At 39.3% G+C, this 25768-nt stretch overlaps 1 protein-coding gene across 3 annotated transcripts in view; it reads left to right on the top strand.

Moving 5' to 3' along the window:
• Nucleotides 1–25768, top strand: part of ELOVL6 (ELOVL fatty acid elongase 6) — a 134416-nt gene that overhangs the window by 104018 nt on the left and 4630 nt on the right. For all 3 annotated transcript variants that reach the window (XM_070791068.1, XM_070791066.1, XM_070791069.1), the window contains one exon: nt 13949–14100. In XM_070791068.1, coding sequence (XP_070647169.1) covers nt 13949–14100 — 152 coding nt within the window. The remainder of the gene's footprint in view (nt 1–13948; nt 14101–25768) is intronic.

The raw sequence follows: 25768 nt of genomic DNA on the forward strand, positions 1-25768 counted from the left end.
AAGTAATCTCTGCCTGTGTTTGAACTTCGCATGAACAGGATCACACAATGTATATCCTTGCATGTCCAGATTCTTTCATTCATTACATTTGTGAGTATCATCCACGTTTTGCATATAGAAGTTGTTGCTTTGTTCTTATTACTCTATAGTACTTCATTTATTCATTTATTTTACTCTATGGTAGGTTGACATTTGGTTTTTACTATGTAGATATTATGAATAATGCTGTTGTGAACATTTGAATACCTGTCCTTTAGTGTGTACTATGGAGAAGGCAATAGCACCCCACTCCAGTACTCTTGCCTGGAAAATCCCATGGACGGAGGAGTCTGGTGGGCTGCAGTCCATGGGGCCGCTAAGAGTCGGACACGACTGAGCGACTTCACTTTCACTTTTCACTTTCATGCATTGGAGGAGGAAATGGCAACCCACTCCAGTGTTCTTGCCTGGAGAATCCCAGGGACGGGGGAGCCTGGTGGGCTGCCGTCTATGGGGTCACACAGAGTCTTCAGACACGACTGAAGCGACTTAGCAGCAGCAGTGTGTACTATGTTGGCATTTCTGCTCAGTTTTTACTTAAGAGAGGAATTGCTCAGTCAGAGGGTTTGGCTTAAATGTTTTCCAAAGAGTTTGTACCAATTTAAGTTCTCACCAACAGCATGTGAAAATTCCAGTTGCTCCTCATTCTCTCCAACCATTGATATTGTCCCTTTCTCTTAGCTTTAGCAATTCTGATGGGAGAATTAGTTGTTTCTTCTTTTGAAATAAATCAGCTGCCTGGATGGATTAAATCTCCAGGAACATTTTTATTTTTTCCTACTGATGTTGTGTGTTTGTCAGCAGATCATAGGAACTTTCACACTGTGAGAAATAAAAAGTTAGTAGTATTTTTAAATGAATAAACCTAGGTAGAAATAATCTGATAAAATTTAATTTTTGTAAAGGGATATATGTACAATGATTTTACTTACGTTGAGTGCCAGATTCTTGTCTCAGGATTCAAGGAAGGATTATGAACTCTGATATTTACATGTAACAATAACAATGGGTTCCTTAATCTGAAATTTCTATGAACCTGCTAAGAGGGTTTGTTGATAATGGTTGAGTTCATTAAGATTCTATAATGAAGGCCATAAAGAAGGCTGAGCACTGAAGAAATGGTACTTTTAAATTGTGGTGCGGGAAAAGACTGTTTCTTGGACAGCAAAGAGATCAAACCAGTCAATCCTGAAGGAAATCCATCCTGAATATTCACTGGAAGGATTGATGCTGAAGCTCCAATACTTTGGCTACCTGATGCAAACAACAGACTCATTGGAAAAGACCCTGATGCTGAGAAAGATTGAAGGCAAGAAGAGAAGGGGACGACAGAGGATGAGATGGTTGGGTGGCATCACTGACTCAATGGATATGAGTTTGAGCAAATTTTGGGGGATAGAGAAGGACAGGGAAGCCTGGCATGCTGCAGTTTGTGGGGTCCCAAAGAATGGGACATGACTTAGCAACTGAACAACAAGAATAAAAACTTGATACATCCTATAACATATATTTATATATAGTATATTATAGAGAAACGTTCTGATTTCATCCTCCTCCTCTCATGCTCTGTAGCACTCCTATCCCAAGACATTTGTACTGATGTTTATCTCTCTTTGTTTCCTTCAACCACTCATCACTGATTCTTCACCTTTAGTGATAAATGGATTCAATTTATGGCTGCAAGTGCTGAGTCATTTATCAGGCAGTCTCTTAACTTTGGTGTTGATATTGGCTGTGACTGGGCAATTTGGAACCAGTCTGTTGTTCCGTGTCCGGTTCTAACTGTTCCTTCTTGACCTGCATACAGGTTTCTCAGGAGGCAGGTCAGGTGGTCTGGTATTCTCATCTCTTGAAGAATTTTCCGCAGTGTGTTGTGATCCACACAGTCAAAGGCTTTGGCATAGTCAATAAAGCAAAAGTAGATGCTTTTCTGGAATTCTCTTGCTTTTTCGATGATCCAGTGGATGTTGGCAAAGGCTGGTTCCTCTGCCTTTTCTAAATCTAGCTTGAACATCTGGAAATTCTCTGTTCACATACTGTTGAATCCTAGCTTGAAGGATTTTGAGCATTACCTTGCTAGCATTGAAATGAGTGCAATTGTCTGGTAGTTTGAGCATTCTTTGACATTGCCTTTCTTTGGGATTAGAATGAAAACTGACCTTTTCCAGTCCTGTGGCCACTGCTGAGTTTTCCAGATTTGCTGGTATATTGAGAGCAGCACTTTCACAGCATCATTTTTAAGGATTTGAAATAGCTCGACTGGAATTCCATCACCTCCACTAGCTTTGTTTGTAGTAATGCTTCCTAAGCCCTGCTTGACTTCACACTCCCTGTGAGTGACCCAACCATCATGGTTATCCAGGTCTTTAAGACCTTTTTTGTACAGTTCTTTTGTGTATTCTTGCCACCTCTTCTTAATCACTTCTTCTGTTAGGTCCTTGCTGTTTCTGTCCTTTATTGAGTCCATCTTTGCATGAAACTTTCCCTTGGTATCTCTAATTTTCTTGAAGAGATCTCTAGTCTTTCCCATTCTGTTGTTTTCCTCTATTTCTTTGCATTGTTTGCTTAAGAAGTCTTTCTTATCTCTCCTTGCTATTCTTTGGAACTCTGCATTCAAATGGGTGTATCTTTCCTTTTCTCCTTTGCCTTTAGCTTCTCCTCTTTTCTCAGTTATTTGTAAGGCCTCCTCACAGCCATTTTGTGACATGTTGCAATTCGTTTTCATTTCATGCATCCATTTATCTAATGGATTTTTAGAACAGCCTGACAAAAGGAATTGGGCACATAGAGAGCAGAAACTTATGGCTTATGTCTCCTCCCTTTCTTATGGGTAAAACATGACCTCACATAATTTTAGGGCTCAAATCCTAAAAGACATTCCTAGTCCCCAGTTTTGAGGATGTGGAAAGCTGAGCATCATAGTTACTTTTCTCTTCCCTCCTCACTTTCTTTATTTTTTGTTTCAGTTTTTGGGTCAGAGGAGAGACCATTTATACAAATAATGCTATATATATTCAAGTACTCTCCCAATGAAATTTTCATTAATCATCTCTCAGGTGGAAAAAAAAGTTTGATTTCTTCTTGCAGTTGCAAACCCTAGTTAAGACTGTGCAATGGAATCAATGGGTCAATGCTATTTTTGTTGGCACTGGAGTTACCATTGCCTAGTAATTTGGGAATATTCCACAAGAGATTAAGAGTTTTCTCAAAGGAACAAAGCTTTCTGTAGAAACAAGATATGTAACCACTTTTGTAGTTCTGGTGAGTTTTTTGCTTCAACATTAATTTCTACTATGCCCACATTTACTTTCAGGTTCTTTTTAGTTCCTTCAAGTCTCTTTTTTTTAATTTTCTGCCATACTTAATTAGGGTCACTAATTGTAAGACTTTATCTCATTGTTCCCATCTTAAAAGTCCAGGAATCGGCACATTGTTCTTTCCATATGTTGGTGACAGTCAATAAACCTTAGTCAGGAGCAGGTCTCCACTCACCCAAGCATGAGTCAGATGGCATCCCATCAGTGGTGAAATTCAGGGAGAAAAGCTCTCACCTAGGACAGCAGTGACGCAGAGACAGGCATCTGTCTCCATCAGTTACCTGGACGGCTTCATCCAAAGGCTTGTGGAGTAGGGAGTGGAAGGCAGTGTGCAGGGTGAAGTCTCCAGGACATCCTTAATGCAGAGCCAGCACTCGGTGCCTCCACATCCAAGATGCCAAGTGAATTGGTATGAGATGGGTCCTGGGTATTAGAACTGTTTTAGCGTGCATCTTGGTGATTGTAACGTCCAGTCAACTTGAGAATCACTATACTAAATGAAAGCCTACTGGCAAGTGAAGGGTCAGGTCTGGGTAAAGGGCAAAGGACTGGAGCTATAGTCAGAAGATTCTGCTACTTAGTAACTGTAATCTCAGGCCAGTCCCCTGCCATCTCCATGCCTATTTCTCTCTCTGTCTGTGTAACCATGAAGGTTACATACCACACCATAGTGGGACCACATGAAGTTGTTATGAAAATAAAATTTCATCATGTAGGGACTCAGTAAATTTGTTTAAATGTGAAATACTATGCCACCATCTAGTTAAGTACTTGTCAGCCAGAACTGAAGCTGGTTTCATGTGGCTTACCTTCATATATTTTTTTACAACTCACAGTCTATGTATGTATAATCTTTTTTAAATGTATACAACCTGGATCATCCTATAGAATGTTCTGTTCCTTATATTTTTCACTTAATCACCACATATCCTGGAGCTCTTCTATGTCAACACCTAAGGCAAATGTACCTGGTATATTTTATTGCTATATTGTTTTCATTGTAATTAATTTAATCAGGTATATTGAGATGTTTATATTATGTCTTAGCCATCTTTTTTTTTTTAATCAGTTTTTTAAATTGCAGTAACATTGGCTCATAATATTTTACAAGTTTTATGGGTATCGAAAGTTGTTGATCGCTCAGTCGTGTCTGACTCTTTGCCACCCCATAGACTGTGGCCCACCAGGCTCCTCTGTTCATGGGATTCTCCAGGCAAGAATGCTAGAGTGGGTTGCCATTCCCTTCTCCAGGGGATCTTCCTAATACAGGGATTGAACCTGAGTCTCCTACATAGCAGACATATTCTTTACCATCTGAGCCAGCAGGGAAGCCCCCTGGTACTGGGTTGGCCAAAAATTCATTCAGATTATTCCACAGGATGTTACAGAAAACCCCAAATGAACCTTTTGACCAGCCCAATCAAAACATAACATTGTTATTTCTGTCTACCTTCCAGCTGGCTCACCAGCAAACTTCTAGTATCTGTTAGCATAGCGTAGATCCCACTTACCCATTTTGCTCTCTGGTAATCAGTACCCTCTCTCTTCTGCATTTACATGTTTTTTTGTTTGGTTTGGTTTATTCATTTATTTTGTTGTTAGTTTATTAATTGTCTCATATTCTACATTGGAGAAGGCAATGGCACCCCACTCCAGTACTCTTGCCTGGAAAATCCCATGGATGGAGGAGCCTGGTGGGCTGCAGTCCACAGAGTCGCTAAGAGTCAGACACGACTGAGCGACTTCCCTTTCACTTTTCACTTTCATGCATTGGAGAAGGAAATGGCAACCCACTCCAGTGTTCTTGCGTGGAGAATCCCAGGGACGGGGGAGCCTGGTGGGCTGCCTTCTCTGGGGTCGCACAGAGTCGGACACGACTGAAGTGACTTAGCAGCAGCAGCAGCAGCAGTTTATTAGTTTTCTCATATTTCTCATTCTACATATGAGTGAAACTATATGGAATTTGTCAGTCTGATTTTTTCACTTACCTAATAACCTCTTCAAGGTCCACCCATGTTGTCCCAAATGGCTAGGTTTCAAAAGATGTGTATATTTTCAATTTTGATGAATATATATATGTTGTTCAGTTGCTATGTTGTGTTTGACGCTTTGCGACTCCATGGACTGCAGCATCCCAGGCTTCCCTGTCCTTCACTATCTCCTGGAGTTTGCTCAAACTCATGTCCATTGAGTCAGTGATAGTATCCAACCATCTCATCCTCTGTCGTCCCCTTCTCCTCTTGCCCTCAGTCTTTCCCAGCATCAGGGTCTTTTCTAATGAGTCAGCTCTTCGAGTCAGGTGGCCAGACTATTAGAGCTTCAGCATCAGTCCTTCCAATAGAATATTCAGTTGCAAACTCTGGTTAAGACTGTGCAATGGAATTAATGGGTCAGTGCTATTTGTCTTGCACTGGAGTTATTGCTGTTCTAGTTAATTTTGGAATATTCCAAAAGAGATTAAGAGGTTGATTTGCTTTAGGATTGACTGGATTAGTTCCTTGCTGTCCAAGAGACTCTTGGAAGCCTTCTCCAGCACTACTGTCCAAAAGCATCAATTCTTTGGTGTTCAGCCTTCTTTATAGTCCATACATGATTCCTGGAAAAATCATAGCTTGGACTATACGGACCTTTGTCTGCAAAGCGATGTCTCTGCTTTTCAATACACTGTCTAGGTTTGTCATAGCTATTCTTCCAAGGAGCAAGTGTCTTAATTTCATGGCTACAGTCACCATTGGTGTTGATTTTGGAGACCAAGAAAATGAAATCTGACACTGTTTCCACATTTTCCCCATCTTTTTTGCCATGAAGTGATGGGACTGGACTCCATGATCTTGTTTTTGAATGTTGAGTTTTAAGCCAGCCTTTCAGTCTCCTCTTTCACCTTCATCAAGAGGCTCCTTAGTTCCTCTTTACTTTATGACATTAAAATGGTATCATCTGCATATTTGAGGTTGTTGATATTTTCCCCAGCAATCTTGATTCCAGCTGCTGAGTCATCCAGCTCAGCATTTCACATGATGCACTCTGTATATAACTTAAATAAGCAGAGTGACAAATATACAGCTTGGACTTATTCCTTTCCCAATTTTGAACCAGTCTGTTATTCCATGTCTAGTTCTAACTACTGCTTCTTGTCCTGCATACAGGTTTCTCAGGAGGTAGGTATTCCCATCTCTTTAAGACTATTCCACAATTTGTTGTGATCCACACAGTCAAAGGCTTTAGCATAGTCAATGAAGCAGAAGTAGATGGTTTTTTGTTTGTTTGTTTGTTTGTTTGTTTTTGTTTTTTTTTTTTTAATTCCCTTGCTCTTTCTATCATCCAGCATATGTTGTCGATTTGATCTCTGGTTCCTCTGCCTTTTCTAAATCTAGCTTGTACATCTGGAGTCTTGGTTCACATACTGCTGAAGCCCTGCTTGAAGGATTTTGAGCATAATCTTGCTGGCATGTGAAATGAGTGCAATTGTACAGTAGTTTGAGCATTCTTTGGCATTGCCTCTCTTTGGGATTGGAATGAAGACTGACCTTTTCCGGTCCTGTGGCCATTGCTATGTTTGCCAAATTTACTGGCATATTGAGTGAAGCACTGTAACAATATCATCTTTTAGGATTTGAAATAGCTCAGCTGGAATTCCATCACTTCCACTAGCTTTGTTCATAGTGATACTTCCTAAGGCTTACTTGACTTTGCACTCCAGGATGTCTGGCCCTTGGTGAGTGACCACACCATCGTGGTTATCTGGGTCATTAAGCGCTTTTTTGTACAGTTCTGTGTATTCTTGCCATGTCTTCTTAATATCTTCTACTTCTGTTAGGTACTTGACATTTTTGTCCTTTATTGTGCCCATCTTTGCATGAAACTTTCCCTTGGTATCTCTCATTTTCTTGAAGAGATCACAAGTCTTTCCCATTCTGTTGTTTTACCCTATTTCTTTGCATTGTTTGCTTCAGAAGTCTTTCTTTTCTCTCCTTGCTATTCTCTGGAACTCTGCATTGAGTTGGGTATATCTTTCCCTTTCTCCTTTGCCTTCTTTTCTCAGCTATTTTTAAGGCCTCCTCAGTCAACTACTTTGCTGTCTTTTGCCTTTCTTTTTTAAGAAGAAATATATATATATTCATTACTTTATGCAGTTTTAACATCAACTTTCTTGATCCACAAGAAACTTCAAACTTTCTAATGGAGATATACAACTAAATGTCCAAGTCAAGAGCAATCAGTCACAGCTATAAATGACCACTCAGTAAAAAGTGAAATTGTGCACTCTGAATTGTTAGTGAAGGATGAGTAGAGAAAATAAATTTGTAAAAACTACATTGTGTGGGGTTGGCGAAAAGTTCATTCTGTTTTTTTCCATAGTATCATACAGAAAAATATAAAGGAACTTTTTGGTCAATCCAATACATCCCCATTTTACTGCCCATTTATTGGACCAAAAAAAAAAAAAAAGCTTCAGACTTTGACTTGTTATATTATTATTGGAAAATATGTTTGTAGCAAGGAACAGTCTAGACCAAACAAAAGGAGACATTCTCTATTACAGATATGTGTCCTCAAGTGTGGAAAGGTGGGTTGTCGAAAAAGACAAGATACCCATGTGGAGATGCCTTCATTCCCTGTCACACACACTGTAATATTTTGGTTCTCATTGATTTGCTTTAACATATTCGGGGATCATTGAATATTCTTCCTATTCTGGAAACTGTCAGAGTCTAGGACAGTTGTCAGAGTCTGGCTCAGACGGTAAAGCATCTGCCTACAATGTGGGAGACCCGGGTTCGATCCCTGGGTCAGGAAGATCCCCTGGAGAAGGAAATGGCAATCCACTCTAGTACTATTGCCTGGAAAATCCCTTGGACAGAGGAGCCTGCTGGGCTGCAGTCCAGGGGTCTCAAAGAGTTGGACATGACTAAGCGACTTCACTTCGCTTTAAGACAGTGTAATGGAGTTAAAGTTTGTTATTGGGGAAATCAGTGGCCTCGCCCATGTTTACAGAGTTGCTACTGTTAGATCAGCCATCCCCATTTTTTGACAACTGATAAGATCTCGTAAATATTTTTTTTTTCTGATGACAAGATACAAGTGTAATGAAACATTTTTGTTGCTCAATACTGGAAGGGATTGCACCTTTGGTTATTGAGTTAGCAGGGGGTAGGGGGCAGAGGAAGGGAGACCAGTGTGGTTGGCACTGTAGAATAAAAAATCTTTGAGAAACCTTGTTTTGATCCCTAAATACATTTAAGTTGAGGGCCAAGAAGGAAGCAATGCAAAACTGGTTTTATCAACTCTTAGTGTTCATGCAGAAATAATTGAAAGTATTATTGATGATTTATACTCATGGCTCTTTATTCTCAGGGTAGAATTCTGGAATTCTTATAGTCATTACTGAGATATTCCATTTTTGACTTCCAGAAGGCACTAAAATTGGAAGATTAGAATACAGTTATTCAACTTTTTCTCAGGTAAATACATAGTCAGACCTCATGATCACAGCGTAGTTTTAAAAGATTAGCCATATTGCTCAAGCTTTTTTATAAGAGACCCCAGTGTTTATTCCATGAGTTGTTTCTGTCAGAATTTGAAAGTTGTTTATATTATATATATATATATATATATATATATATATATATATATATATATATGTTTATTACCACTTATAATGAGCTGTAGAGAGTCTCTCCCTGCCCCAGTGGATTATAATATCTGATACTTGGTGGATGCTGATGACATAGATGTTGGTTCAATAAATGAGTCAGTCTTTCTTCACCAGTGCCATGTGTCATCCACGGGCAGATCAGGGATTAGTATTTTGTCTCATTCTCTAAGAAGTTGCAAGCTAGTGTCATCATGATTATTCAGCATATCAGTTGTAAGTAGGTGCCTATTTTAAAATGTATTTTTTAAATTGTCCGTCTAATACCAACTTGCTTTCCAGTAATCAGGCAATGCAGAAATGTGTGTACAGTACAAAATAGAAGGTTCCCATCTTCATCCCCGGAGTGTCACAGTAGGAGTCCAGTGGGCATTCTTGGCACCTCCTTGAGTACATGCTGTGGCAAATGGTAATGATGATGAAATAGGCTTCTTTTGGGCCAGAAATCTAGAACATCTGATTGAGAAGAAGCACCTTAGTTAATCAGGGCTGTGGTTACTTCCCGATCTTCCGGCACTGTGTCTAATAGGACCCAGCAGCTGACGCAGGACAGGAACATCTACCTCCACTGAGCTCTCCCCTCTTCCATTAACTGTTATAATCAAAACTAGACTCAGGCAAGAAAAATAATGTATTTCTTTAAAAAAAAAAAAAAAAAGGATGCTGGTGTGACTTTACAGCTGGGAAAAGGGTGTGATGATGTATGTGGTCACATGCCCCCATTAAATACAATGGCCCATACTCTTAGCCTCTTTGAAGCCCTAGATTTACAATCTTTATCATCTGATCGAAAGATAAATTTCACATGAACCAGGAGCTCAACAATCTCTTCTTCCTGTTAGAAAATGCCCATAACACTTAAGAATAAAACACATAATACCATGAATAATCATCAGTGCCCATCAAATTCTACATTTATCAATTTCCTTGACTTTCAATTAGGGTAATTTCAATTAAGGATATTTAGTCTTAACTGGAGAAAGTTAAAAGTGATTTTCAACACTGAAGGACAGATGAAGTAAAGCAGCAGTAAAATAAAATTTTTTATTATAGTAAAAAAATAATAGTATAATAATTTATTCAGCACCTACATATGAGAGGCTGTGTGCTAACTAAATACCTTACTTATATTGTCCTATAAAATTTGTAGAATTTACAAATTAGGTATTAATTCAGATGAATAAAGACAGAGAGAGGTTAAGTAATTTGTCTAGTCATGAAACTAATGAGAGCTCTGTGATTGGAATTTGCAGCTCTAATCTATGGGTATTGGCTCGCAGTGATCCAGGCATGTGGCCTGGAAAGTGTGTCAAGATTGCTAAGAGTACTGTCTGCCATGAGTATGAGTAAGGACTGGGAATAGCCAGACATAAGCTGTATATTTGTCTCTTGCATCATATCAATTATGGAGGGGAAAAAGCCTCCTCCCTTAAAGTACATTTTGGTGAAGTCTCCCAGTCTAAGAACGCTGTGCCCACTTATAACAGAAAGCTGCCTGGTTCCAAAGCTCACGGTGGCTGAGATATGCTAGGGGCAGAGGTACTGGTTTCCCACAAATAACAATAACCCCATTGGCCAAGCAGCTCCCTGATGGCTCCCCAGCAGTGGCATTGTTACATCACAACAAAGCGCCTTTGCCCTCAGACACATGCGCCCGACGGCTGGCACTGAGGTTTTCCCTGAAAAGTGCACTGTCCTCTGTTTTGAGTCAGCCTGATTGTTCAGAGCTTAGGGGGTGAGGCGCATGTCCAGACATGGGACAATAAGATGAGCTGTGGACTTGTTGCCAGTAATATTGTGGATCACTGTGAGACCTAAACTTTGAATTCTGCAGTGCTCTGAAATGACCTCCCCTTCGTGCCCTCCTAAGAGTCTGGATACCTATTTAACCCTAACTCAAATGCCACCTCCTCTTCCAGGACTACTAGCAGCAGCCAGTGTTCGTGTACCGATTCTTGTCACCCTAGCACCTGGAACATTGCCAATGAGTCTTTAACAAATGAAAGAATGAATAGCTGTGCCAGTACTTAGAATATTGGGTATGGTTAAACTACAGTGACTTTTGAAACTCAGGAAGATAAAAAAAGTCATTATTCCAAAACTCCTCTCATTGGATCTACTATGATCATGTCTGAGGCACATAGTCAAGCAGCAAAATGTGGTGGAGGAAGGGCTCTGCTTCCTGGGTGTGCTGGGCGGGGCTCAGCAGGGAAAGACATGGTCTCCACAATGTTGATTATTCAGAAAAGTCACTGATCTGGGGCCTCAGGAGCAGGGACTGATACATCTTGGAAGTGCATCAAGTGTGTGTTTCTTTGCTTTCAACTGGTAGAGAAATCACTGATGTATCTCCCACTGACGTATCTGTCTATGAAAACCAGCCAACTGATACAGTCGGTGGTTCACCAGCAGCATCTGTGACCAAGACATATTTGATAGCCACAAAAGGTTAACCAGTGTTCAGAGGTTTCCTGAAAGTAGGATGCTCTGGGGTCTAAATAATAAAAAGCAGGACTCCAAATAGCTTATACAGTAAGGAAGCTCTAGCCCCAAACCAAGAAGTCTTGTGGTAAAGTCACTGAAAGATTGGTGCATTCAGCAGGTCAGTCACACCTTGGAGGAATACTTTGCGATACTCTCTCACTGAACTTTATACTCGAGGGAGCTTCCTCCTGGTGGCCAGATGTCTGCTGCTTTTCCAAGTAGTATGTGGTAATGAGCAAGGAAAACTTTCCCCAGAAGGCCCCCAGCAGCTCTCTCCTCGCATCATATTGATTAGAATTGGGCCATTGTCCATCCTAACAAGTCATTGTGAGAAAGGGAAATGGGATTACTAAAACTTGCTTAGGTAATTAGGGTTTACTCCTAAATTGAAGATAAGATCACCTTCCTGGAGGCAATCGTGATTTGGGAAAACCTGGACAAAATCAGAATTCTTTTCACATGGAGAAGGAGGAAGGGACTTGGCCCCCGAATAGACAACCAGAATGTCTCTCTGTAGGCTCAGTGGAAGTGCCATATCCATTTTTGCGTACTACCTTCCACAGCAGCAATCAGTCCCCAGTTTGCTAATAATTTGGTGATGGTGGCTACTTTTCATATGAAATTTAGCCATCGTCTGGTGGAATAAAGACAAAACAGTAAAAATTAGTTCAGGTTAAGACAGAAAGTTCTCCATTATTTGACAGTACCAATGAAATCCAACTCCCCATTCTCAAACTGGGACAAGTTTATTGACTCTAAAGGCTTTTAGATCATTCCACCAGGAGGGGACATTTCTTTGAGATAAGAGAGTGAGAAGAACAGCCTTCAAGTAAACACAGAAAAAAAGCTCCCCAAGAAGAAGAAATAGCATATGCACAGGTCCTAAGGCAGAAAACTGGAAGGATCAGAACTTGTTGGAGTGATTGGCTCACAGGAGCAGGAAGAGCGTGACAGGATGCAGGGGTGAAGAAGGAGGGGCCCTCCAGAGTCTGGCAGTTTCTGTTAAGGAGTTGGGGGTTACATTCTGTGTTCAGCAGGAAGACACTGAAGGATTAAACAGGGATCTGCAACTGTAAAATCATACCAATAATCCTATGCAGAATGCTTTTATGTGTTGGAAAGAGTAACTCTGTTTAAGGTAGGTCGTATGTTATTAGAGAAGCTGCTCATAGAGTCATCACTTAATTAATCGGCAGTTGCCAAGAATTGAACTTCATCACCTCTATTCTATGCAAAGCTGGCCTTTAGTACTCGCTAGTGGATGCATGTTTGTGGATGGGGTAGCCGAGTGGAATGACTTAGTCAAGCGACACAAAGACATTTTAAATGCTAAAGTGATTCAGTTATACATGCATATATATGTATATGTGTGTGTAGCTCTTTTTCATATTTTCCATTATGGTTTATTATAAGATACTGAATATAGTTCCCTGTGCTACACAGTAGGACCTTGTTGTTTATCTATTTTTTATATAGTAGTGTGTGTGTCAGCTAATCCCAAACTCCTAATTTATTCTTCCCCCAACCCCCTTTCCCCTTTGGTGACCATACGTTTGTTTTCTATGCTCACTGACTTTGGAACCTAAAAAGGGAATGCTGCCAGAAAAAAAGATGGGCAAACACATCTCTCCCGTGATCAGTCAGCTCTCCCTTCACTCATGTACATGGCTTGTGAACTCTGGAACACATGTCTATGGGGTTCACATCATGGTGGAGGCTGTGTGTTCCAGTTGACAAGTCCTTTCATACTTCACTCACATCACTGAGCTCAACACACTCCAGAGCTCTCCCGTCTCTTTAGCGGTTCCGTGATAACAAGTCCACGTGTAAGTTTACTTCTCAAGCCACGATCTCACTTTTTCAGCCCTTGGAGCACCTCTGACTATGCAGAGGCAGATACATTACAGGACACTGAAGAACGGGGTCGACGCAGTGTCAGGGCCTAGTTCTGGGAGCTCAAGGGAGTGAAGCTGGGTGGGCTGCAGGGTTGGCAGTAGAGCTCAGCCTTCTTCCTTTGGCTTCTGTGAGAAAAAAATGGATTAGAGAGATTCAAGGGAACAGAGGTAGGGGATTTGGAGAATGATTGGACAAGGGACAGAACTGAGATAATTCCAAAAGTTTTCGGCCAATTCCCTCTCATCCCCAAGGGATAGTTGTCAAGTTGAAACACTAAGATAATTGGAGTTCTTGAGATCCTGCCCTGGATCTAGTCCCCTTTTCCATGACCTCTTTTTGGAACATGGGTGAAGAGTGAAGTGGCATGGCCTTCAGAATAAAACTCTGAGTAGTTTTCTTGCTCTTGTTAACAAAACATTTTTAAATGCTTCTGGGTAAATGCAAATGATTGTGGTGAAGTTCTGCCTATTTCTGCCAACGGCAGTCTTCTACTAATGGTTAATGTTAGACATGAAATTATTTTCCTGAATATTGTTTCTTCTCTTTTTTCATTATGAAGTATATTCGGTGCTCTTCGAACTGGTGCTTATATGGTGTACACTGTGATGACCAAAGGCCTGAAGCATTCAGTTTGTGACCAGGGTTTTTACAATGGACCTGTCAGCAAATTCTGGGCTTATGCATTTGTGCTAAGCAAAGCACCCGAACTAGGTGAGTGTCTTCTCTCTTTCCATTTCCTCCCCCACCCTCACCCCTTTGTAGTTACACACCCGTAATATTTATTGAAAAATCAACAAAGAAATAACTTGAAGGTCCTATTTTACTGGTTGCAGGAAAATTACAATAAGTGAATTTGCATTCTTAACTAACTTCCATTATGTTTGTTCTCTTCCCTCCTTTTAAATAATTGTACCTTGTGTGTATCAAGAGCCAAAAAGTTTATATAGAACGTGCATGGATCCAAACCTCACTGAAAGCACAGTTCCAGGGGCTAAGAACATCTATCTAGCCCCTTCTCTGAGGCCTTTAACAGCTGAGCTAATATTAGAATATTGGGGACAGTTAGCCTCACAGCTATTTCCCAGTCTCACAGGGAAGTGTATGTTCAGCTCTGGAGTTTGGATACAGACTAGGACATTCAGCCTTTTGTTTGGGTAGCCTCATGTTCTCATTCACAAAATATTAAGGGTTAGCTTCTGATGTTGTTTAATTTTCATCAATTGAAGAAATAGGCCTTAGAGAAATGTAATTCATCTTCTAGAAATTAATCCAAAATGCTGGTACTAGATAGGTAGATTCCTAATAGTTTTTGCTTTAACTCTTTAATAGTCTTGAATATAAGTGTGTCACAAGTTAACAGACACAGTAGAAAATCAAGTAGCAAGGGTTTTTTTTTTTTTTTTTTTTTTTTTAACACAGGCACAGTTCCCCAGGAAAATATCTTTGTTGCCAGAAAAAGGGAGGCACCGGTGATAAAAAGATCTGAGTTCATCTATGAGCCACGCTGGCCAGCCTCTCACAGATTGGTCCACATCCTTAGGGGACACCTGTCTATCCTCTGGGTTTCTTAATGTTTCATCTGTAATTAAGAATTGGCTTATTTAGTTCAAAATTTTAATCTATCAATTGTGTTCCATCTCCTGTTTCTCCTGAAAGGGGGGTTGGAAGTTGTAATTTCATTTTAAGTTACCTACAGTATTAGCTATCGAGTCTTTCTGAAAGGTTCGCCTAGTTTGTATCTGTTCACAGAGGATATGACATGCCTCTGATGTATGCATCCTCTGCCTCTAGCCACTCTTCATCAGAGGTCTAATCTGCTGGCAGTTGGTTTGAACTGCTGGTTTGACCACTTCTTCCCAGGTCAAAGACAAGGGAGGAACAGCAGGAAAAACTTCAGCACTCACACACACAGCCTATCAAAAGTCTTAGAGTGAAATGCATTAGTATGGACTCAGTTTATTCCTTTAATAAATTTTTAAATTTTTTTTATTGAAGTATAGTTGATTTACATGTTTCCCTAATTTCTGTTGTACAATAAGGTGATTCTGTTATTCATATACATTCTTTTTCATTATGGCTTATCATAGGGTATTAAATATATTAATAGTTCCCTGTGTTCCAGTAGGACTTTGTTGTTATCCATTCTATATACAATAGTTTGCATCTGCTAATCCCAAACTCACACTTCATGCCTCCCCTGCTTGCCCCCTTGGCATCCTCAGGTCACTTCTCTGTGTCTGTGAATCCATTTCTGTTTGGTAAAATTCATTTGTGTCATATGGTAGATTCCACATATAAGTGATATCATATGGTATTTGCCTTTCTTCTTCTGACTTATTTCACTTAGTATGATCATCCCATCCACACTGCTGCATATGGCAGTATTTTATTTTTTATGGCGGAGCAGCATTCCACTGTATGTATGTGCTGCATCTTCTTTATTCATTTGTTGACAGATACTCCAGGTTGCTTCCATGTCTTGGCTATTGAGAATAGTGCTGTTATGAACATAGGGGTTGCATGTATCTTTTTGAATTTTAGTTTTGTCTGAATATATGCCCACGAGTGGGATTGCTGGATCATGTGGTAGCTCTGTTTTCAGTTTTTTAAGGAACTTCCATACTGTTCCATAGTGGGTGTAATAACTTACATTCCCACCAGCAGTGTAGGAGGATTCTCTTTTCTCCACATCCTCTACAACATTTGTTATTTGTAAACGTTTTAATAATGGACATTCTGGCTGGTGTGAGGGAAGACATCATTGTGGCTTTGATTTGCATTTCTCTAATAATTACTGATGGTTGAGCATCTTTTCATGTGCCTACGGATCATCTGTATGTCTTCTTTGAAGAAATGCCTATTAGGTCTTCTGCCCATTTTTCAACTGGGATGTTTGTTTTTATTCTTGTTGAACTGTATGAACTGTTTGTATATTTTGGAAAGTAAGCTCTTGTTGGTCATGTTATTTACAAATATTTTCTCCCAGTCCATGGGTTGTCTTTTTTTTTTTTTTCTTGTGTATGTATTCCTTTGCTGTGCAAAAGCTTGCAAGTTTAATTTAATTAGCTCCTTTAATTTTTGCTTTTATATCTATTGCCTTGGGAGAATGGCCTTAGAAAATATTGGTAAGATTTACATTAGAGAATGTTTTGCCTATGTTCTCTTCTAAGAGTTTTATGGTGTCATGTCTTATATTTATGTCTTTAAGCCATCTTGAGTTTATTTTTGTGTATGGTGAGAGGGTGTGTCCTAACTGCATTGATTTATTTACATGAAGCTGTCCAACTTTCCTAACATCCCCTGCTGAAGAGACTGTCTTTTTCTTATATACCCTTGCCTCCTTTGTCAAAGATTAACTTGACAATAGGTGTGTGGGTCCTTTAATAAACTTATAATAAGCACCTACCATGGGCCAGACATTTAAAGTGCTGAAATGGAATTGCTACTTTATCAAAAACAGAAATTTATCATATGAATTTTTTATGAACCAGGTCCCCGGGCAGCTATTTTTTAATATTAGATTAGGAGCACTAGCTGCAAAGTTTTACACTAGAGAAGTGTTTTTCAGACTTGGAGCTACAGACAATGCCTAAAAGCCTACAGATGTGTTTTTTAGCAATGTCAGAATTCTGTGAGGACATTTTAATTTTGTATTTTCAGGTATAGATAAAAGATTGTCTACATTTCTCATAGTGATTTTTTATTTAGAGTCATAGAGTCTGCTATGAGTCAGACTAAAGAGTTATTCAAATTGAGAAATATATCCCTTTGACTTTTAGTTTATTCAGTGTAAGTATCCTTATGAACCGCCTCCCCACCTTTTTGATAAAGAATTGTCTATAGATACATGAATACAGTAAATGTATGAACCTTGATTCCCTCTGCATGCCATCCCTGAACACCTTCACAGTTTCCCCCTCCCTACCCTCAAAAAGTACTTTCTTGCTTGCCTTAATCAGAAAAGTTACCTCTATGCTTCTGGCCTTTAGGCCTCTAATTGCAAAGGAGCTACTTCAGTCTTGGCTGCTAGAAATGCATTTCCCTGCCAGGGCTGCTTGTCTGTGTTCTGAGTTTTATCCAGTTGTGTCTGAGGGACTTGAGAATAAAAATAGTTCCTTCTACCTTTTGAAGGAATAATACATGGAAGAGCCACACCAACCCATTCACAGTGGCCATTTTCCTTCAAAGGCGTGAGTCGCTCTGTGCTGTCTGTCCTCCCAGCTTCTACTCTAGATGGACACCTGAGTTGTAAGGTTAGGATTTGTGGATGAGAACTGCATCACTCAGAGGTATTTCTGCTCTAATCCTCTGTCTTGTTGGAGTGTTGTTGGTTCTGAGGAGGGTAGGGCAGTCAGTCACCTGTCTTAATTAATCTAGGCTCGAACATACTACTCCCTCCTGCCCCAATGTAGACCTTGTAATTAGACACAATTCTGTTCCCTCTTGAGGCCCAAAGGAGCTGTATTCTAGTTCCTTATGCCATTGGCTTGATAATCACTTTGCCTGGAGAAGCCTCATTCACCACAGCAGTTTATAGGCTGCATATCAAACAACCCATTCCTTCACAGTTCAAACAAGGGATTAGAGTGCTGTCAGTGGGCTAAAGAGTTGAAAAATAAATCCTAAACTTGATGCAGCTCTTTAATGAGGGTAGCATGTGACACCAATTCTTCATGTGGTTTCAGATCCATTATACAGATATTTTCAGTCTTGAGTACCCTTTTCCAATTTTCAAATATGACTTATTCCCTTTCAGATATCCTGGATCTTACTTGATAGCTATATTCCCAAGGTAAACTGCTTCATCAAAATAGATCCTAAACCAATTCGCCTAGTTTAGTGAACATGTGTGCTTTGGATGGCTTTTTGTTGGTTTGGGAAGTTAAATTCCTTCCCTGTAAAACACTCTAGAAAACCTTGTCGCTACTATTTAATTAAGAAAGCTTTATTCATTTGGATTATTTAGAATTTTTCTTATTTTTTAAGTTCCCGGTTCTGCTTCCAGTTCTCTATTCTGAACTTCCTAATGTATAGCAGAAAGAAAAGGTCTTGAGAGAGAAAAAAGAACAGTTCTTCCATGTTCAATACTGAAAACTCTATTTCCCCACTCCCAAAACCTGCCTGCCTACAGTTTTCACTAAAGTAATTTTTTTTTTTTTTTTTTTATTGTGGCGGAGCATATTTAAAATTGGCCATTTCTAGGTGACAGGGCTGCTGCATAATGGGCATTGGCATTGTTGTGCAGCCATCACACATCCACCTCCAGAACTTTTATCTTCCCCAACTGAAAACTCTGTGCCCATTAAACACTAACATTCCCCCTTCACTGGATTTTTAATAGCAAGAAGGGCTTTCTGTCTCAGCAGAGAACAATGAGCTCATTTCAGTGAATTCCACAGCTATGGCCTACTAGAACAAGTGAGGGGAAGAGAGCCACCAACCTGCTTTGTGTGCCAAAATCTTTGACTGACTACTGTTTGAATTACATTAAAACCTGCTGAGATTTTGTTTTGTTAAAACTTGGAAACATCTGCTCTGAGTCTAGGTCCTTGCTCGGTTGAGCTCGTCATTGTTTTTGAAACTCTGACTCAGCGGAGCTCCCGCTAACTCTGTGAACAGGGGCGCAGCCATCTGTAACAAACCACACACACAGTGGGCGCTCCATCTCTTGGCGGCTGGGGCTTCCACATGCTCGTGAGCTTCTCCAGAGCTGCACACAGGGCTGCACTTGACAACACATGCACTGCAGGCATAGTTCAGGAGGGACACTTGGATACTGGATCACCGTGATCTGGCTTCAGGCTGGCTCTTGACTGAAAACAGCCAAACCAAAGGTTAGACTATGGTAAAGGACATGAACCAGAGGAAGATCTGGCTTCAGGCTGGCTCTTGACTGAAAATAGCCAAACCAAAGGTTAGACTGTGGTAAAAACATGAACCTGAGGAAGCTAAAATAGGTGACATGCCCAAAACATTCACAGGTCAGAAGATCCACTGCTTATACTTGGCCAACATTCTTCCCATTATGCCGGCAGGACCTTTGACCAAGAAAGATTGGTTGGCTGACACTGCATTCACAGTCTCAATATCTTTTGTTTGCATTTCTCGGTCACTCTGTAGCTGTTGAGAGGCCTGGATGTGGAATGCTATCAGCATGATTGGCTCACAACAAATTAAATGAGTTATTGTGTGGTTTTTCCCAGAGGAAAAATAATTCATAATTCCCAGAGCTGCATGACTGGTGTGTCTCAGCTGTGATATCAGAAGAACCGTGAGAGGTCTCAGGGCATCCTTTCTAGAACCTCACTCAAGAGAAACTCCCCTTCTCTGCATTGGTGGCCTTCCTGGAAGCAGTAACTTTGATATGGAATCGGAGTGCTACTCCTGAGAGATTCAGGGCCATTACTGGAAACTCATCTTCTTTCTCCATCTAATCACCCTGCATAGCTGTTCTGAGAAAAACTGTTATGTGTATCTAAATTAATTTCATTTTGAAGATCTCATGGCATGACCTTTGCCCCCACCTCCCTATGTTAGATAAAAGCACCTAGTATGTCTTATATCAAGCCAGAGACCCCCACTCAGACAGGAAGAACACAATATTATTCCAGATTTGTAGCTTCTATGTTAGCTCATTCTCATGATCTGTGTTTTGTCTCCTACCACTCTTCCCACTCAGACTGTTCTTTAGACAATAAAGTTTTAATATAAAGGTGATGACAGAGGTCAAATTAAATCTAAGGAATTTAAAAGGATAAAATGCTCATTATTTTATGGCAAATAATTATGTTTGAATATTGTACAGGCTTTATTTTAGTTAATACTTAGAGACTCAAAGTCTCAATTACAAATAAATAAATTTGCTTTTAACATACAATTCCTTGGAAATTCTACCTTCTTTCTGCTGTGAACAAAGGCAAGTTGAAATTACCGTGTCTACATTATAGTCCATAGAAGGAAGGGAGGCGCAGAGTAGTAATTACACAGAAATAGTCTTCGACAAGCACACAAAAATAGCCCAGATTAACACAAATAAGTAGACACCAGGTCTCCTAACACTAGTTGTCTCCCTTTAACATACAACTGAGAGTTACTGTCACCATCGATCATTATTAGTCTGTCTGACATTTATAGGTTTAATATGTCAAACATCTCACAATAGAGAAGACTTCAAAGAAAATTTTATAAAAGGTTCAGAAATGCAGCAGCTGGAAACTTCCTTTCTGTTCTAAACAAATAAGTAATAATGTTGGAGTTTGCTTTTTCTTTTTTTTTTTCATTTTCCTTAGGTAGTAACTGACTATATGTTTTCTTGAAGAATAGCTGATTTACAATCTTGTTAATTCCAGGTGTACAGCAAAGTGATTCAGATTTTTTGTTTTTAAAATATTTTCCATTATAGTTTATTACAAGACATTGAATACAGTTTTCCATGCTATATAGTGAATCTTTGTTTATCTGTTTTATATATAATAGCATGTGTATCTGTTAATCCCATTGCTGTTATTGTTCAGTCACCAAGTTGTGTTCGACTCTCTGTGACCCCATGAACTGCTTCCGATCAGGTGGCCAAAATAGAGCTTCAGTTTCAGCATCAGTCCTTCCAAAGAATATTCAAGGTTGATTTCCTTTAGGATTGACTGGTTTGATCTCCTTGCTATCCAGGGGACTCTCAAGAGTTTTTTCCAGCACTACACTTCAAAAGCATCAATTCTTCAGTGCTCAGCCTTCTTTATGGTCCAGCTCTTATATCCATACATGACTACTGGAAAAACCATAGCTTTGACTCTATGGACCTTTGCTGGCAAAGTGATGTCTCTGCTTTTCAATACATTGTCTAGGTTGGTCATAGCTTTCTTCTAAGAAGCAAATGTCTTTTAATTTCATGGCTGCAGTAATCAACCGCAGGATTTTGGAGCCCAAGAAAATAAAATCTGACACTGTTTCCACTTTGTCCCCATCTATTTGCCACGAAGTGATGGGACCAGATGCCATGATCTTAGTTTTTTGAATGTTAAGTTTTAAGCTAGCTTTTTCACTATCGTCTTTCACCTTCATCTAGAGACTCTGTAGTTCCTCTTTGCTTTCTATCATCTGCATATCTGAAATTATTGATATCTCCTGGCAATCTTGATTCCACTTGTGATTCATCTACCCTAGCATGATGTACTTTGCATATAAGTTAAATAAGCGGGGTGACAATATATAGCCTTAAGTTACTCTTCCCAATTTTGAACCAGTCCATTGTTCCATGTATAACATTAACTGTTGCTTCTTGTCCTGCATATAGGTTTCTCAGAAGGTAGGTAAAATAGTTGGGTATTCCCATCTCTAAGAATTTTCCACAGTTTGTTGTGATCAAGACAGTCAAAGGCTTTAGCATGGTCAACGAAGCAGAAGTAGATGAGATTTTTTGGAATTCCCTTGATTTTGCTATGATCCAGCAGATGTTGGCAATTTGATCTCTGGTTCCTCTGCCTTTTCTAAATCTAGCTTGTACATCTGGAAGGTCTTGGTTCACATACTGTTGAAGCCTAGCTTGAAGAGTTTTGAGCTTTACCTTGCTAGCATGTGAAATGAGTGCAATTGTGTGGTAATTTGAACATTCTTTGGCATTGCCCTTCTTTGGGATTGGAATGAAAACTAACCTTTTCCAGTCCTGTGGCCACTGCTGAATTTTACAGATTTGCTGGCATATTGAGTAGAGCACTTTTACAGCATCATCTTTTACAATTTGAAATAGCTCAGCTGGAATTCCATCACCTCCACTAGCTTTGTTTGTAGTAGTGCTTCCTAAGGCCGACTTGACTTCACACTCCAGGTGAGTGACCACACCATCATGATTATCCTGGTCATTAATTGTCATTTTTGTACAGTTCTGTGTATTTTTGCCACTTCTTCTTAATCTCTTCTTCTTCTGTTAGGTCCTTGCTATTTCTCTCCTTAATTGTGCCCATCTTTGTATGAAATGTTCCCTTGGTATCTCTAATCTCCCATTCTAATATTTTCCTTTATTTCTTTGCATTGATCACTCAGGCTTTCTTATCTCTCCTTGCTTTTCTTTGAAACTCTGCATTCAGTTGGGTATATCTTTTGCTTTCTCATTTGCCTTTAGCTTCTCTTCTTTTCTCAGCTATTTGTAAGGCCTCCTCAGACTACCACTTTGTCTTCTTGCATATCTTTTTTTTGAGGATGGTTTTGGTCACCACCTCCTGTACAATGTTACAAAGCTCTGTACATAGTTCTTCAGGCATTCTGTCTACCAGATCTAATTTGATCTCTGGTTCCTCTGTCTTTTCTAAATGCAGCTTGTACATCTGGAAGTTCTTGGGTCATGAACTGCTATAGCCTAGCTTGAAGGATTTTGAGCGCATAATCTGCCAACATGTGAAATGAGTGCAATTGTATGCTTATTTGAACATTGTTTGGCGTTGCCTTTCTTTGGGATTGGAATGAAACTCCTAATTTCTCCCATGCCCTGCTCCCACTTTTCCCTTTGGTGACCATAAGTTTGTTTTCTATGTGAGTCTGTTTTGTAAATGAATTCATTTGCATATATTTTAGAGTCTACATATAAGTGATATCATTATAATGTTTGTCTTTGACTTCACTTATGATATTCTCTAAGTCCATTCATGTTGTTGCAAATGGCAGTATTTCTTTTTTATGGCTAAGTAATATTCCTTCATGTGTGTGTTTAGTAGTTGTTGTTTAGTAGTTAAGTCCTGTCCAACTCTTTGTGACCCCCATGGACTGTAGCCCACCAGGCTCCTCTGTCCATGGGATTTCCCAGACAAGAATACTGGCATGGGTTGCCGTATCACATTTTTATCCATTCATCTGTTGATGGACACTTATGTTGTTTATCATGCTTGTATGAACATTGGAGTGCATGTACTTTTTTGAGTTAGAGATTTTGTCTTTTCACAGTATATGCCCAGGAGGGGGATTGCTGATCATATGGTAGCTCTGTTTTTAGTTTTTTGAGGAACCTCCATACTGTTCTTCAAAATGCCTGTACCGATTTACATTCCCATCAATCTTATCTTTTCTGTTTACTTAAGGTCCCATCAGAACCTTAAGTCTTTCCAAGATCCAACATTGTCTGACCTTCCTTTGTACCCAATGTTTTAGGGCATCCTTGAAGAATAAGGGATAAGACAAGGGTAAGTACTAATTCCCCTTGTAGTTAATTAAATTTCAGAATAAGAAGAGGGACCACCTAGTTATCCTTGTTATACAAAGAAGTCAAGGTCACCAAAGGTCATGAAGGATATTGATTTTTCTCATATCTGAAAACCTCAGAGATAGGAAAGAGAATGAAGCATCTGCCACATAAATCCTGCTTTTGCCCCACATCCCAGTGCTTGTTGTTTTGGTACTTGTTAATGGAATTGGGTGTATTTGTTATGTGCCTGCTCTTCATCTATTTTTATGTAAGTGTTCTAAAGTATATTTTTTTAGAATCCCTAGGTTTTTCAGAGAATCATTATCATCTACCTACATGAGCATCATTCTTGCTTCTATAATGTAAATTCTCTACCTTAGATGTGAATAGTGGTCTTTGGGGTAGCCAAAATAGCTCAGATGAGAGAGTTAGACCAAAGAAACAGTCTTTTTCTTCAAGGGGTTAATGTTACTGAGATTTTGGATAATCCTGTAAAGCATTTTCAGAGTTAATTGCAGAAGCAAGTGTCATTCTCAGTTTTTTATCACTTGATTCATTGCTACCAAAATAATACCTATTATCCTCCAGTAAATACAGAAGATAATTTTTGTTCTTTTTCTGTTTTTGTCTTTTAACTTTTCAAAATTTATGTTAGAGTACAGTTGATTTACAATGTTGTTAGTTTCAGGTACACAGCAATGATTCATTTATAAATATATATATACTCATTCTTTTTCAGATTCTTTTCCCATATAGATTATTAGAGGATTGAGTAGATTTCCCTGTGCTATACAGTAGGCCCTTGTTGATTATCTAAATGCCTAATTTATCCCTCCCCCACCCTTTGGAAACCATAAGTTTATTTTTTGAAGTCTGTTTTGCAAATAAGTTCATTTGTATCATTTTTAGATTCCACATATAAGGGATATTGTGTGATATTTGTCTTCCTCTGACTTATTTCACTTAGTATGATAATCTCTCATCCGTTGCTTCAAATGGCATTATTTCACTCATTTTTTATGACTAGTATTCATTGTATATATGCACCACATCTTTTCCATTCCTCTCGTGATGGACATTTACATTGCTTCCGTGTTTAGCATTTGTAAGTAGTGCTGCAGTGAACATTAGGGTGCATGTATCTTTTCAAGTTATGGTTTTCTCTGGATAGATGCCCAGGAGTGGGACTGCTGGATCATAGGATAGTTCTATTTTTCATTTTTTAAGGACCCTCCATACTGTTCTCCACGGTGGCTGTACCAATTTACATTTCTACCAACAGTGCAGGTTGCTTCCCTTTTCTCCACACCCTCTCCAGGATTTATTGTTTCTAGACTTAAAAAAAATGTATTGGAGTATAGTTGATTTACAGTGCTGTGTTAGTTTCAGGTATACAGCAAAGTGAATCGGTTGTATATAGGCCATTATAGAGTATTGAGTAGAGTTCCCTGTGCTCTACAGCAGGTTCTGAGTTATCTATTTTCTATACTGTAGTGTATATAAGTCAACCCCGGTCTCCCAGTTTACCCCTCCCCTTCTTTAGCCCCTAGTAACCATGCATACCATAACCTAGTTTTCTACATCTGTGATTCTACTTCTGTTTTGTAAATAAGTTCCATATACACACTGGAATATTACTCAGTCATTAAAAAATTACAAAATATTGATATTTGCAGCAACATGAATAGATCGAGATTGTCATAGTGAGTGAAATAAGTCAGACACAGAAAGACAAACATTATATAATATTACTTATATGTAAATAGCCTAAAAAGGTATTTTTGGTAGACTTTTTGATAACGGCCTTTCTGACTGGTGTGATGTCTTTGTCTTTGGATGTGGAGTATCTTTTCTGTCAACAGTTGGTCAGTAGTTACTTGTGATTTTGATGTTTTTGTGAGAAGAGGTAAGCTCAAGTCCTACTCTGCTATTTTGTCTCTTACCCAGGAATAGCCTTTTGTTTAAATTTTACTTTTCTAATTTCCATATGTCAAGGCTTCACATTTTATAGGGAACCTACAAAGATATGTTTTTAAAGAGTACTTTTGTCGTGTACCAAAGAAAGGTGGTTTTATTACTCCAGAGCGGCCTAAGAACATTTTACTGGGCACTTAAATTCAAATTTGTTTCTCTTGATTAATGAATATCACTTGACTCTCTTCCAGGTGATATTTCCTAAAATGCACAGCCTCATTGGAAATGGACAATATA

This window comes from Bos indicus, chromosome 6, assembly GCF_029378745.1.
Source record: "Bos indicus isolate NIAB-ARS_2022 breed Sahiwal x Tharparkar chromosome 6, NIAB-ARS_B.indTharparkar_mat_pri_1.0, whole genome shotgun sequence".
NCBI classification, from domain to species: domain Eukaryota; kingdom Metazoa; phylum Chordata; class Mammalia; order Artiodactyla; family Bovidae; genus Bos; species Bos indicus.